Source organism: Lonchura striata, chromosome 9 (assembly GCF_050655825.1).
Source record: "Lonchura striata isolate lonStrDom1 chromosome 9, ASM5065582v1, whole genome shotgun sequence".
In the NCBI taxonomy this organism is placed as follows: Eukaryota; Metazoa; Chordata; class Aves; order Passeriformes; family Estrildidae; genus Lonchura; species Lonchura striata.
The window spans coordinates 11,476,249-11,492,322 of NC_140711.1; the positions used below are offsets into that span (position 1 = coordinate 11,476,249).

The 16,074-nt window shown below is 38.5% G+C and overlaps 1 protein-coding gene across 1 annotated transcript in view; it reads left to right on the plus strand.

Moving 5' to 3' along the window:
• COL4A3 (collagen type IV alpha 3 chain) overlaps positions 1-14,091 on the plus strand; it is a 57,817-nt gene extending 43,726 nt beyond the window's left edge. The window contains exons 39-52 of the mRNA XM_031505648.3: positions 157-237; positions 849-947; positions 1,902-1,952; positions 2,879-3,064; positions 3,718-3,848; positions 4,295-4,367; positions 5,652-5,723; positions 5,842-5,961; positions 6,751-6,849; positions 7,456-7,668; positions 8,328-8,505; positions 9,544-9,658; positions 10,995-11,167; positions 11,405-14,091. Of these exons, the coding sequence (XP_031361508.3) occupies positions 157-237; positions 849-947; positions 1,902-1,952; positions 2,879-3,064; positions 3,718-3,848; positions 4,295-4,367; positions 5,652-5,723; positions 5,842-5,961; positions 6,751-6,849; positions 7,456-7,668; positions 8,328-8,505; positions 9,544-9,658; positions 10,995-11,167; positions 11,405-11,489 (1,676 nt within the window). The 3' untranslated portion in view covers positions 11,490-14,091. The remainder of the gene's footprint in view (positions 1-156; positions 238-848; positions 948-1,901; positions 1,953-2,878; positions 3,065-3,717; positions 3,849-4,294; positions 4,368-5,651; positions 5,724-5,841; positions 5,962-6,750; positions 6,850-7,455; positions 7,669-8,327; positions 8,506-9,543; positions 9,659-10,994; positions 11,168-11,404) is intronic.
• The last annotated feature ends 1,983 nt before the right edge of the window (positions 14,092-16,074 follow it).

Genomic DNA, 16,074 nt, shown 5'->3' on the forward strand with positions numbered 1-16,074 from the left:
TCAACAGCTCCTTTGTGGTCAGGGCAGACGGTCCAGCTTGTGTCACCTGGAGAATTTTGCAGCTGGCCAAAGCAGAAACAACAGCAAAACTCTTAAACTGAATCTGGATCTAGGGGTGATGCCACTTCCCCTCTGCCACACTCTTTCTTCTTGCAGGGAAGTATGGACCCCCTGGAGATGCTGGTGTGAAAGGATGCCAGGGCCGCACAGGACAGCAGGGAGTCCCAGGCCCTCCTGGTATGGTATACAGCTTCTCTCCTAAATCACTGCCCTGGATTTGGGATTTCATTTCAGTTTGAGGCTTTGTTTACCTGCTTTTAACAGTCCCTTTTCAATGTTATCAGTTCAGCTGAGGCAAGAATTTTGTTTCACTGCTGGAACACCTTTTGCCCTTTTTATTTATAAGTACATATCCAAGGGTCTCAAGATGTGATATCCACACAATTATAAGAAAGTTTATTATTGTCTTTTAGGAGGTAGGACCTAAAGAAATTAAGCCTAAGATACAGGTAGATGAAGAGAAAAAAACTAACTGGAGTAGAAAAAGACAGAGTTGTAGTTGTCTGGTAAAGCAACAGAACTAAAACAAAATTTAAAATATACCTCAGGGGCAGTGTGTATATGTAGAAACAGAGAGGCATGCATTAAAGGCTTTATTATGTCTGTGAAAATAGTGGGGGTGTTAAATCCACTGAAGTCCAGTGAGCTCAATTCAAGCTACATCCTGCTCTGTACCAACACAGCTACTCCTATCTTTGAAGTAGCTAAGTTTTAATAAAGGGAGTCAAATCTTCTCACTGCAAAATTACAGAAGTAAAAATTATATTGTGGTCCATTGTAATTCACAGGTGCTGTTGGAGTCCCTGGAAAACCTGGACATGTTGGTGAAAGGGGTACTCAAGGTCAGGATGGCATGCCTGGTCCCCCGGGAGTAAAGGGAGAACCAGGTAACAGTGAAACATTTTTATTCCACTTTACAGCTGGGTTTTTTCTGTAATTATAGAGACAAGGATGATTAGGGGAGGATTACTAGGGAGCTTCTGTGGAGCAAAGCTAAGTTTATAAGTAGAAGGTTATACATGGTTTACTATGTAATTTTTGTACATGCTGTCAACAACCCAAGTGCATTACTAATGCTCCATTCTACATGTGTTGTAATGTCACCTAATAATGTTCATGTCTGCAAGAGTCAAAGTACTGCTGTTAACAGTTCTTATGGGTTTGATCTCAAAGAGTTTAAAAGAACCAATGTCCTTTCAAAGGAGTCTTCTGTCTTACATTAATATAAAATAAAAGGAATCAGTGTTTTCCTGCATGAATAGTGAAATCTTCTGTGACCTAAACCTTGGGCTGTGGAACTTTTCATTTAAAAGTCACTCCTGATGTTATTAATGTTCAGATAGATTTAGTCCTACACTGAATTCTGACAGAATTTTACATTGAAAACTGTTTATTTGCATATTAGTATCAAGAAGATACTGAGAAGTCATCCATAGTATTTACAAAGTATTCTCATGTTGAAATAATCACTGTTTGAAGTCATCACCATTAACATATTTTGTTTTATAGGTGTTTACATTGGTTTTTCTATTTTTCTTAATAACTAAATTAAGTGCAGATATTTTTCTGGTTTTTGTTCTGAAAAGAAAGAAATAGCTTCTTTTTGTAGAATGTACCTCAAATAAGATTGATCAATAAGAGATCCTCCTATAAATAAAAACTTAACAATTTAATTTGTGTTTCTGTATAGAAGAAATGGCTATAATACATTTTACTTCACATACAACAAAACTCTACCTTTTGATTCCATTATTTCTGAAAAATGTATGAAATATTAAAAAATTAATGTTTTCTAAAAATTATTTTGGATTTGAAGTGTAATGTGCCCTAATATTTTACAGGCCCACCAGGGAGAGGAATCCCTGGTTTTCCAGGTATTCCTGGACGTAGAGGTGAGTTGTCTTTTTGAAAGCAACAGCTTAATTTTTAGATCCCAGAACCATCAAGTCCCCTCCTGCTTTCAGGTGCTTCAAATGGCACTAAGAGTGTCAGAGGAAATCAAGAGGGATTCTGTGCTTTTGATCAGTGGTTTGGTCCTATATATTAAATGTCAAGAGTTGTTGCTTGTAAAGTTTAGATTGTTGTAAAAGGCAAAGAAGCTGACTTCTGTGGTCTTGTGAAGGTGACATACACATTCTAGAGCTTTTGAAATGTTATTGTGATAGATAATTTGATTAACAGAGTATGCTCTTATCAAAACAAGATCTTTATGAATAACAAGCACACTTTGAGAAAGCTGCAGTGGTTGCATTTTAATTTTGTTCATCTTCTCTTTGTAAACAGAAGGGACTCTTCCCATTTTTTTAAATTTTACATTGTATTTCTAGTGCAGGTAGAAATCCATTGATTTGCTTTACTTTAAAAATTAAAGCACTCTAAGATCGACTTCAGAACAATATCCTTTTGGAACAGACTCTTATTTTGTTGCATTCATATTGATGCTTCCAGCTAGGATTTAGTTTAAAAGGATTTGTTAGTTCTGATGAACAAAGAAGCATTTCTTCTACTTATTCATCAATAAATGTTCCCTTTTCTAGTCTGCTTATTCTCTTCTCAAGTTTATGCCTTGGGATGAGCAATCTCTGAACTGAAGTGGGTTTTTCTTATTTGTGAGGGTTTTTTAATTTGAAAAAATGGTGTGTACCTTTCTGTGAGTCCTGCCTTCTCACAACTCTTTTGCTTTAGGGTAGCAAGGTGGCTTTGGGGACCTCTTTGTACTAAAAACAAGGGCTAAATTCCACTTTTGCTGTATAGGAAATTGTCACATCACCTCACTGTCTTGACAGCCTTCCCCACATGTAATATTCACACTTTGCAGGAATCAAAGGGGACATGGGACTGCCTGGTTTTCCTGGGCCTCCAGGTGTGAAAGGTCATCAGGGCGATCAAGGACCCATTGGACCTCCTGGCTTAGTGGGGTTACCTGGATTTCAAGGCACCACAGGCATGGCACTCACTGGCCAGAAAGGGAACAGAGGTGCACCTGGTGCACGTGGAAGACCAGGTGTGTTGTTGGAACTCCTTATTTGTCTGAAAGGATATACTGATAATTGGAAGTAGAAGTCAGCCTATCCAGAATTCAAGATTGAAAAGGGCATTCCCTCAAGAGAGTACCATAATTAAACAGGTCTCTTTAGCACTTAATGCAATATTACCATTGCAAAGAACAGGATCTATGCAGTGGCATTTAAATTAAAATAACTCTTTCAAGTCCACCTTATTGCATTATCTTGCTTTCCTCTCTTGTGGTCTGTGGGGCAGCTGAGATCCAACTTTAACAAAGTGAGATAGCATGACTGGCACTTAGGGATATGGTTTAGTGAGGATAGTGTTAGGCAGTGTTAGATTTTCAGATGGACTTGATGATGTAAAAGCTCTTTTCCAATGTAAATTACTCTGTGATTCCAGACTTAACTACAGCTGGAGGATATTCAAAAGCTTGTAGTGTTAAAGAGTACTGTACATTCTGATCTTAGATTCAATTAGCAGGCTAGGAAAAATTAGATTTTTTTTTTTTAAGTGTGTATATTTCCTTGGAAATCACTGATGTGATAAACATGAATATTGTTATGGAGCCATTGAATGTTGCACTGTGTTGTGTGTAATCTAGGTGAAAAGATGTTGGCAGTAGTCTTCACTTACTCTGTTTCTGTATAGGTGCTCCTGGTTTTCCAGGCCTTCCTGGTCTTTCCACTCTCAGCGTGAAAGGAAGCAAAGGTGTCCAAGGGGCAGATGGAATTCCAGGGCCAAGGGGCCCAGCTGGTGACATTGGCCCTCCTGGTCCCAAAGTCAGTGAAAGGAATAGTGCTTCTTTCTTACTGCATTGATAGTCTGCTCTTACCATGAAAAGAGAATAATACCCATTAAAAACCCCTCCAAAATGTCAAAACTAACAACAAACCCAAACAAGCATTCCCTCCCACCCATTTTCACAAAAATACCTTGTAATAGAGGAAATAGCAAAATGAGTATGAGAAGCAAGTTTCATGGACTTAAGTGGATCAATAAGAATTGTTTTTTTAAAATTCCTGGCATGTCATTTCCTTGGCTGGTCTGTATTACAGGATAATCTGAACAATAATATGACTATTTCATGCTTAAAAGTGGAGCAGATAGTTCTAATTATGGCATATGCTGTGAACATAATGCTTTGAATATTCTGAAAAAAATTAAAATGTATTTCATCGTGTGAAGATGCTGCTTGTGTTTATTATGGATGTTGTCTGTTTTGCAGGGAATAGAAGGTCGATCAGGCTATCCTGGTCCTAGAGGGTACCCTGGATTTCTTGGATTCCCAGGTGTAAAAGGTATTAATATATTAATATTATGTACATTCATGTGTGCCAAATACAATAATTTCCATGTTGAGATATAATAGTATTTGTGTATGAGAGCTTCTAGAGACACAAGGTTTTGCCATGAAAATGAGGGTGTAAGTCAGGTCTAAATGAAAGCATTCACTAAGAGTTTTCACTGAGCTTCTGGGTGGTTCCTAACTTAGGCTCAGGTGAGGAAGGGCTGACACATCAACAACCTCAATTTCAGACAAATTCAAAACAAGTTTATCCTTAGTGAGTGATGAGCTGTAAGGACTTTGGCACTGAGTCTGCCAATTGGAAATATCCCACCACTGCTAGAAAATGTGACTTTTTGACAACCTCTTAGCTACAGAACTTGGGAGCATTTAATCATAATTACAGCACTGGGTCCTTTGCTGTAAGCATAGTTCCAATTAGAATCTCATTTACATTTTATCAGCAGATGAACTGTTAAATGTATTGACTTCATTAATTTCATATTCCTGAGGGTAAGTTGAAGCAGTAGCTAGCTAAAAATCCTTTTAATTTAGACAATTTTCTAGTGATTTAAATATGATGTAGGCCTTCATTACTCCAGTATTCTCATTTTCAATTGCATGATTTACAGTCCCAGAGAATTATCATTACCTGTTTAACCTACCTGTTAGTGATCCATGCTAACTATTGTGCATTTAAAAATTGTTCTAATTGGCAGTCACCACACAAACAGTAATTCTACTTTCTTTAACCAAAAACTCTCATTTCACATATGTCAAATCTCCTTATGTGATATTAAAAAAGCTTTTAATTAATTATTTTGTTTCAAGCAGAACTATGGAGCATAGTCTGAATGTAACCTCATATTGTGCACAGCAAAAAGAATCACTTATCAAATTTCTCAACAAAAACTCTGCAACTCTCTTAAAGTCTTCTGCATAACTGACAGTAGGGTTAAAGGGAGCTGAACTCCACTTGAGGACTGCAAATCCAGTGACAAAAACATGTAAGATAGAAAGGATAAAGTTGAGAATTTAAACTAGGTTTATGGACCAACCTTCGTGTAGACAGGCATGACAGTATCATCTTATAAATGAAATGCACTTGATCTATAAATTATACAGCTGCAGCAGAGGTGAAGAAACCCACTTTCACATTTCAAATGAGTCTATAGGCTGTATTACCCTTTGGGAACTTTGCATGGATTATGCAGGACTCTTCAACAAGCCTCTGAATCTTTGACAGTTGTTTTGATATTTAAAACCAGACAGATATATCGTTAATCTTCTCTTTTAGGAGAAAAGGGTAATCAAGGACCCCCAGGACCACAAGGTGCAGAAGGGCCAAGGGGACCAAAGGGGCAGCAAGGTAATTAACCCTTCTTCCAATACCAGCTGACTTAAGCTGATTTATTTGGTTTATTTTGTAGCTTTTTTGCTTTCCCTTAATGTAAAGCAATAGATCTTCACTATATTTTTGCTGCCAGGCCCACCTGGATTCTCTGGAAAAATATTCTCCATCCCAGGAAGCAAGGGTCCTGCAGGACTGCCAGGAATCCCAGGAACACCAGGTGATCAAGGAATTCAAGGGATTCCTGGACTACAAGGTGATTTATACTTTTACCTCTATGCATGTCTGTGCTGCTTAGGAGAACACTTTGGTTTGGTGGAAAAACTTCTGCACAGAAATTTGACATGTCTTTAAAACCTTTACCATATTTAAAAATAACTCTTTGTACTTTGTTAATGCCCTGATACTTATAACCTGTCCCATTCCATCTGCCTTCCATCCTTACAGTGAGTCAGTGAGTACATCCCTAAATGTAAGCCTAAGGAATACAGTGGATGAAAACCTTCCCCATTTTCATAAAACCAGAACCATGCTCAGGATGTTTGTCATTTGTGGGGAGGAAGGAATTACCACCTGTACTAGAAGCACTCTAGATGTGCTCCAGTGTGATTGTCCTAGTCTGGGGGTGGGAAGGACAGGACAGGCTGGCTTCTTCTCTTTGGCACCAGGAGTGGAGCCTGCCACAGCTGTGAGGAATGGGGAAGGAAGGAGAAGGTAGGGTGATGTGGATATGCAGTGGGTATCTGGCACCCTTCCCAATGCCACAGCTTTGCACTCCAGGCAGGGAGCTCTTCAAGGGGGCAGGCCTCTGCTGAAGTACATTCATTTTCTGCAGCACATTCAATATTTCCTTGTAATCTTCCTGATAGGAAAGATGATGACATTTACACTGTAGATAGTGTGAAAACTTAGTAAGTTCATGTTTTATTCTAACACAGCTAGATTTATGTGGGGATTTTAACTTTATTCTTTATCAGTTATTAAAATCTAGAATAAATACTGTCATATGCCTCTAGGTTTTTTTTTTTTTTTGATTGCAATTTAGGACCCAAAGGAGTAAAAGGTCTACCAGGACGTTTTGGTCATCCAGGCCATCCAGGATTACCCGGTCCAAAAGGAGACAGGGGATTTCCAGGACAAAGAGGTACAGGAAAGCAGAATCTTTCTTTGACTAGTACTAACTGAATTTCAGATCAATTATACTGCTGATTTCTCTAAATCCTTCCTCTTACATGTATTGAGATTCTGTAATTTACAGAACATTTACAGTAACTTTAGGGACATATGAAGCACATTCTTAGCTTTTAACAGATCCATGTTCACAACTGAAATAATAATTTACAGAAATATGCCTTGACTTTGCTTTTCTGTTATGAATCACTTCTACTTAGTCACTTGAAACCTGTAGGTACCAGGGTGCCTTTTTATTACATCAAAATAGAACAATAATTTTATTTAGGTATCACAAAATGTTTTTACTTTAAGGTGTTTTTGTTTTTTGTTTTTTTTTTTTTTGTAAAAATGGCCATGGTTCTTTAAAATACCTTACTATGCCATGAGCTATGCAGTGTAAAGCTACCTAAGTCTGAAGGAATGTGGAACAAATGCTACCAGTTTTTAATTTGTATCTTAATTTGTATCTTGTTATTGGTATTTTTAAATAGTTTTCAAGCAGTTTCACTAATTTAAAAGCAATGAAAAATCAAAGAAAATTATAATACTTGCATACATATTTATTTCTCGTCCACAGGACAGCCTGGATTGATTGGCTTTCCAGGTCTGCAGGGGTTACCTGGACCACCAGGTACTACCATTGCTGGCCCAACAAGAAAAGGATTTATCTTTACCCGGCATAGTCAGACAACGAAGATTCCTTCGTGCCCACATGGGACATCCCAGATCTATGTTGGCTATTCACTACTTTTTGTACAAGGAAATGAAAGAGCACATGGACAAGATCTTGGTACTGTATTGGTAAAAAAATTCAGATTGTTTTCTTAGAGTCCAATAATGCTAAGTTGTCCTGAAACCGAATTTACAGTAAGTGTCTGAGATAAACATTGGTTTCAACCATCTGTCTCCAGAGTGACCTGGAGTAAATTCAGGAATCATGGTTCAAAAGACACATTTCCTTCCTGCACTCCTATATTCCCTTCTTGATATCCCTAGAGTTTTTTGAGGAGGAATTCAGTTACTTATGGATAGGTGTCTAGTGTAAACCTTCACAACATTTGCACAGGGCTGACAGTAACACCACAGGATGTGAAGGAGAATCCTATGGGTTTTGGAGCTTAAGTGGGATACTTTAGGGTGTGAATAATGTCACCAAAAAATTTTGTTCAAGCAGCTGAATCCCTGCTAGTGTGTCAAGGGCTGATACCATTCAAGAAAATTGTATTATTTTAACAGATTTTGTTTTTAGCCCTTGTTTATTATATAGATATTTTTGTATAAGCCAGAAGCATTTTTCTTTCAGATAATTTTACTGAACAGATTCTTCTTATAGTTAACAACTGTTTTAATTATCCCTATAGTAGATTGGGTGCCATTGTGTGTCTCTTCTGGTCACTGCACTAAATTTAATCTCCTACTGCCACAAACCTCTTCTCTTTTGTCTCCCAGGAACAGCTGGTAGCTGCTTGCAGAGGTTCAGCACCATGCCATTCTTGTTCTGTAGCATCAATGATGTTTGTAGCTTTGCTTCCCGCAATGACTACTCCTACTGGCTGTCCACTGCAGTGGTGATGCCACCAGACATGGCACCCATTTCTGGCAGGGCACTAGAGCCCCAGATAAGCAGGTAAGAGAATAAGAATTCCTGGAACCACAGAGGCATCATAAATTAAGTGGCAAATCTTAGGCAAGACCTGCCTGTCTCAGCCAGTACAAACATTGACTTCATCAGCCTGGTTTTCAGTTACTCACCTAAGTATGTCAAATATTCAGTGATACTCTCAAGAAAAGTTGGAATAAAGCTAGAGTCCCACCACAGGGCCTATTCCTGCAGAGCCAGCATAAGAAAATGGCACACTGTGTCCTACTGATTGCAGGGATTGTTTTCTTAAGACCCTATCAATATGGATATTAGAGAGTGACTAACATTAAATAAAGACAGCTTTGTTATTTAGAATTATAGCACAAATCAAGTTCTGCTTTCAATTCTGGATTATGTATTTACTGTAGTTGGTGAAGAACATTGTAAACTGAGCTGAAGGTTCTCAGCTATGAAACACTGTTCTGCAAGTGTGATCCTTCCTAGTTGCTTGGAATAGCTGAAAAGGATGGAGAACAATGTAAGAGAAAAATTCTAAAAGCATGAAAGACCTAGAGCAGCAAAATCCAAGGTGGGAAGGCAGGCTTTGCACTGTTCTTTCCTGCCCTACCCCGTTGTTGCAATCCAGTAGCTCAGCTTCAGTTTCCTCATTTAGGAAATAAAGATTACTTTTTCAAATCTTAGCAAATAAAGGTACAGAAGTACAGAACTTTGAACTAAACCAGAATAACATAGAGTATTGAGCACGTGAAAAAGGTAATATTTTGCTCATTACTTCGTTAAAGGCAAAATTAAGAAGCTCAAATGTTCTGGAATTACTTCCCATCTTAGAACAGTTTTAGTTTGGTGTTACTAGTAGAGGTTGCAAAAGCAACTGCAAGGTAAGGTATATGGGTTTCCTTCAATCACTTACTCCTCATTAAACGCACTAACCCGTGTGACTAGTAGCATTTATAGCAAGATATGCTATGCCATGAGGTAGCTACCATCCTAGAAGGCACAAGTTTGTTCTGCTTTCATGTTTTCCCTCATGTCTGCACTGTATCTATGTGCTTTCCTTCACAGGTGTGTTGTCTGTGAAGGAGCTGCAATGGTAATAGCAGTTCACAGCCAAACAACTGTAGTTCCTGCATGTCCAGATGGCTGGATGTCTCTCTGGAAGGGTTTTTCTTTTGTTATGGTAAGGATATAAAAACTTGAATGATTCATTTGATGTCCTCTCATTTTCATTGGTGTTTTCAGCTGTTCATACCTCATTTGTTTCTTAATAACTGTTAAATTATTTTTTTTTGCCTCTTCCAAGAAGGAGAAAATAATTCTATTAATTCTTATTCAATTCCAAAAGTATAGAAACTGCTATTCTGACCTGTTGCAGGTCAGGAGGGAGGAGGAAAAGCAGAAAAGATTAGAGAAGTACTAAAGAACATTAGTCTATCCAAAAAAAGTGCATAAATTCACTTTCACATGTTATGCTAAGATCTAGGAAACAGGTTTGGGGAGTGGAGTGGTTAAACCAGTCCTGAACACAGAAACATAGAAATAAGTGACTAACTTCCATGCCAGGAAGTTCTTTTAAAAATCAGACTTGGGGCTGAAGTGCGCAGAAAGCTAAAATCAAAATAAATGCAGTACACTGTCTACAGAATATTGCCTCAGCAATTTTGATGCCATAATTAGATATGAGTGAAGAAAGTTCATAATGGAAGTGCAATTTGAGAACTGCTTATGGGACTAACAGTGTATTTATAATAGGGGATGTAGCATTTCATCTTTGTTACTCATGTTTGTGGGATGTCATAGAGATCGAAAAATGAAAGTAGAAGAACTTTAAACCCCTCTTTTTTGCCTAATGTAAAGTCCTTTTAGGTCTAGAGTGAAGCTTTTGTTTCCCCTGCCATTTGGCCCCAAGTAGTAATAATAAGAAACTTGGAAAAGAATTATGGAATTGTTTTAGCATTTTATTGAAACAATTTACTTGTTTCCAACATCAGCAAAGTTAGATGGTATTTTCTAGACAATTTTAAACTATTGTAAGTTATTGTAGAGCTACTTCTACAAGCATTTACCAACATCAGAGAAGGAAAATGCCTTTCCTGCTTTTTGTGTTTGAGAAGTGATCAGTGCAACAAAAAAATATGAAAACACACCCCCACCAATTTGATTTATTTGTAATGTAGTTATTGTTGCACTCAACTGGACAGAAACCAGCTTTCTAGGCTTTGTACTGGTTAGTTTCATGCATTTCATCAATCCAAAAAAGACCTTTGCAGGGACTTATGGCATAACTGCTTGAAAGACCTTTGCAGGGACAAAATGGCATAACTGCTTGAATTGTCAGAAGGCTTCAGTGCTTCACTGTAAGTTTTATCAAATGAATCTGTGTTCATTTTATTTTGTCCAAGATATACCACAGAACATATGGTAGGTTTTAGAAAGAGGGTGTTTTTTTTTTTTTTGCTTGCAGTTTACTAAAATCTGATGGACAAGTTCTCATCAAAATGTTTTGGTGGTTACAGTACACAAGTGCTGGCTCAGAGGCTTCTGGCCAAGCATTGGCATCTCCTGGATCTTGTCTGGAAGAATTTCGGGCTGTCCCATTCATAGAGTGCCATGGCAGGGGGACATGCAACTACTACACTAATTCCTACAGTTTCTGGTTGGCATCATTAAATCCAAGAAGAATGTTCAGGTAAACAGTACTTCCCTGCATCCCAGTGCCCGAGGAGACAATAAATGCCTGCAAAACCTGTGGGCACTTCCTTTTAATTCCCTGCACCCCTCTTTGTTAGGTGCAGTCACTTTGTAGCACACAGATGTTTGAGCCAAGAATTTCAAGGTTGTTGTCAGTAATTCCATATCCAAAGTCTCATTGTCTCTTCCTGTTTTTTAAAGAAAGAAAATGAATGTTTGGGTTTTTTTCTTCTAGGAGACCTGTGCCACAGACTTTGAAAGCAGGACAACTAGAAAATATCATCAGTCGTTGTCAGGTCTGCATGAAGAGACCAATCTAAACGGTGGCCACTCTTCACAGAACATGAAACTGATTTATTTCAAAGAATTGCCTATGCCTAACTCTGAAGAGCTATAATTTATTGAAGTCCTGCTGCATCTGGAAAGAAAATTATAAATTGCCAGTGCAGCACTGTGGTGAGGTAGGGCAACAGTTTGACTTTTGTCTTTGGCAAATGACAAAGCACTTTGTTGGAGGAAGCTTATAATGGCATCTGCAGGGGCAACTGCTGAACCTTGTCATTTCTGAGCTGCATCTTTACCATAAAACTACAGCATCACCAGATCTTTAATGAAAGATGTCTGTGCTGCCTTGTGTCATGTGCTTTTCAAATAGCAAGACAAACTAAACGCTCCTGTATCAGCTTACATATGTTCAGTGTTCCAAGTGGATATCATTTAAGATGACAGTCTGGCACTTATGAGAGATAGGGTTCAATAGGAAATATTTTCAGTGCACTTTTAACTACAAATGATTCATTAAGAGTTGTTTTGGTTTGGTTTTCTTGTCTAATAAACAAGTATCTCCCCATGTACCTCACCCTTCCTCTGGCTGGCAAACAGGAATACAAAGGTTTTTGTATCACTGTGATGATAATGGTGCTTGACTGGCCAGAGAGGGAGTGACAGCAGGCACTGGGCAGGCAGCACAGTGGTGACAGGCGCTGCCTGCGTGCTCCAGAGTGACTGTGGCTAAGGGCTGACTGAAGAAAGTGTTGGAAAGTTTTCTTTAGATTCCATGGCTTTTGACATTGATCAAGCAATCTTTGAGTTCTTCAATTTGGCAGTATTGGGCCTCTATTATTATCACATGCTTTTGTCTTTCCTGGAGAAAAAAATATTTACCATGTAATTTGGGATTTGGTAAGAATTAACAATTACTGTATGGCTCAAGGGCTCCCATAGCATTATCAGGTTATCACACACCCATCAGGATGTGATTCCTAACAAAATCTATAATACTTCCATTTTCCAGTATTTCATATTTAAATATTTATCACAAATTGTATTCTATATTTAAATATTTAGCACACATCTGCATATGAAACCATCTATTCCATCCAGATAAATGTATGCATCCAGAATTTTTTAAACAACTGATATTTAAATTGTACCATCTAAGCACTGACTTATATACAAGAGAATCCAACTGTAAATGAACAAAAATACTTGAAAAGCACTTTCATTTGCTCATATAAATTATATAAAATTGTAGCTCTGAGGGTTTTTTAATATTTATAACATTGCACTTGCAAGGCTATTTAAAATTGTAATGTTAACATTTAAAATGTTAATATTTTTTAATACTTGCACAATTTATCAGAATTTCAGTATTTAGTAAAGAAGCCTAATTCATCTGAATAGTTCTGTAAATGCACCATTTTAAATGTAGGGTCTAGCAATTCAGTGAAATAACCAGGATTTCTCATTTAGATTTTTTTTTTTTAAGCCAGTGAAATTTTATATTGTTTCTGTTAAAATACTTCCATTATGTTTGTCAGACTGTTTGAATTTTCAGTGTTAACCTAACTAAGAAAAGGTTTTGTCTGTGTTCCGTGCCAGTTTCTTACTGGCATGATGGAGCTAACATCAAGATACCATTTATATGAACTGAATGGATATTTTAAAATTGTTTGCTTGAACAGTCATAGTAATTCTGTTTTCAAGGCATAATTGTGAATTTACAGGGTTTAATGAAGAATCTCTTTGCAGATGCACTACTGATAAGAAGGTATTAATGTCAAGTTAGTATTTAGTCTTCCATTGAATCAAGCCTGGGGTTGAGGTTATCTTCCTAAAAACAATTACATACTAGACTTTTCCATAAACTCTGAAGTTTGCTTTAAATACTCAAAGACCACACCTGTTGCTTGGTAGGTAGCTGCGTGCTAGTGGTTTCTTTTTTTTCATTAATGCAGTCATCCAAATATAGAATTGATGACTGTGGAGGCTTCCACATAAAACTAGCTAGTAAAATGCAAATGTGAGTACCTGAGGCTGAAGTCTGCTGGAAATGTGTTCAGCAGAGAATAATGTGCAGAAGAAGGGAATGGATTGTGGCTTTGAAGTCCAAAGGTAAGTTACAGAGAATTATGTCTCATAGTATAGCATATAACTGGAAGTTATGCCCTGTTCCCAGTTTTGGATTCTGCTGCTCACTTTTTTGTGGCCTTCAACAAGTTACTAAAGAAAGATGTTGATAAATAGATCTAGATTTTGAGTGGTCAAAATAAGTCTTTCTTTCAAAAGCATGAAATACAACTGCAGGGACACATGTTCGTCAAGCCCCACATAATGCAAGCTAGACCCTGGAAATCAAAGAAAAACTTGGAAAAAGGTGACGTTAACTTCCCACTGCAGCTGCAGATCATTTTACTTCCATACTGCTAATGGTTGTTGTGAGGATTAGTTAACTGATGTCTGTAAATGCTTTGGGAGCCTTAACTGGAAAATGCTGATGAAGTGCAAGCAGTTAATATATTGTACTGAAAGAATAGACACATGAGAAATTGGGAATAATTAGCAAACAATGGGGGCTGTATTTTGCTAAATACAGCCAAATAAAGATATTTTGACTAAATAAAAGACCCATTTCCATGTTGACTTATTTTTCCTTTCCATTGCTATTGCTCTTGTCCACTACCAGTGCATACCAAAAAAAAGTGTTACCTGATTAAAATACAGGGAGTAGAGTTTGGCCTCAGAAAGACACTCACTCCCTCTGACCTGGGCCACACTCCAAGTTTAGCACTTCAGTGTAAATAGCCAATCTGGGTCTCTGCATACCAGCTTTCTTCCTACAGAGGATGCTGTGATAAGCTGGGTTTTTCTCATCAGCTGTTTCAGGGCTGTTCTGGATTCAGTATGAGAATTTACATTGCTAGCTGCTGATTTTATTGCTAACATGCTGGTGGTTAGGTTGTTGGTCAGTAGTGTTTACTCTAAGTCAAGGACTTTCCAGTGTCCCGTGGCCTGCCAGGGAGGAGAGGCACAGAAATGTGGGAGGAAGCAGGGCTGGGCCAGGTGCCCTGAATTGGCCGAAGGACAATTCCACACCATAGAATGCCATGCCAGTGGATGGGCTGGGGAAATTACCTGGAAACAGGAAGCTGATGGTGGATCAGAGACCAGCTTGGCATTGGGCAGCAGGGGGTGGGCAATTGTATTATCACTTGTCTTACTTGGGTTTTAGCTCTTTCCCTCCTTCTCCTTTTTATTATGTTTAGTAGTAGTATCATTATTCGTACTTTGTTTCAATTATAAAACCATTTTTGCCTCAACATGAGTTCTATTTTTTTTCCTGATTCTCTCCTCCCATCCCATTTTGAGGTGGGGATGTGGGGAGTGATTGCAATCAGAAAGAAAAAGGAAAACCTTAAATTATTATCAAGGGTTCAGTCTGAGAAAAAGGAAGGCAAACCAGCAGAGCTGTGTTGTATGCAACATGCTTAAGGATGGCCTTTTAAATCACTGATCTCAAAATCAAGGATATCTGCAGCAAAATCTGAAAAGTGCCGGAGTTGTTTGTGCAAGGACCTGTACACAATGAAAAAATGGAAAGAACATCCTGAGAGGGGAGGGGATACAGCCTGATACAATTATTTTTGAGTTGGAACAGAAGACAGGGGGCAGGGGCAGTTGTGACCCTTTAACGGTAATTCATAATCTGATACTACACTGGAAAGCCCCACCAGGGCTTTTCTGGAGGATTTCCTGTGACTCAGAAGGACTCAAGTGACTTGTCTGTGACCACTGAATTTATTAACAACAGTCCTATATTCAATGGAACAAAAACAGTTGCAAAACTGATCTCAACATAAAATGATACATGGGGAATCACAGGAGAAGAGCTGTATTTCTAGTGTACTTGAAGAGCAAGTTTTTAGACAATAATTCCTTTAGGATTTTCTTGTTTGTTTTTAATCTAAAGACTAAATCCTTTTTATAGTTTATAAAACATTAAAGAGGTAAAACTGAGAACTCCACATACAGATTCATGAGGATTGCCTGGGTAAGATGTGCTTGGGGCACAGCTCATGTTTCAAGGCGACCAAAGATTAAATGTAAGATCTTAAGGAAACTACTGTATCATTCTCAGTGTTAGACAACTTCTGTTTAGTAGGAGATCATGTTTCTGACCACTTCCCTCTGTAAAACACCGCTGTTGATATCTGTGAAGAGCTGAATTAGCAAATTGCAAGCCCTCGATCAATGTATGCTTCTGTGGTGGAACTGCTACACCTTCTGACCTCCAAAGCATTGTAATCATAGATCCAAACATAGTGAAAGCTCTGAGCCTGCTTTCTTCTCTTAAAAAAATACCTCATGGGTATAACAGCATCTTTCATTGTACTTTCCTGTGTGGAGTTGGGAAATTGAAGCAGCAGCTGCTCCTGGGTTCTCTGAGAATCAGTTTCGGGAAGGATCAGCTAATGGGGCTCTCGGAAGGTTTCAGCTCCGCTGGGAGCGCGCGGGTGCCAAATGCTCGGTCCGGCAGCGGGGGCGATGGCCGCGGGCCGGGCAGGGCGCCGGGAGCCCAGAGCGCAGCCGGGGCTGCCCCGGAGCAGCGCCCCGGCTCTGCCCGTG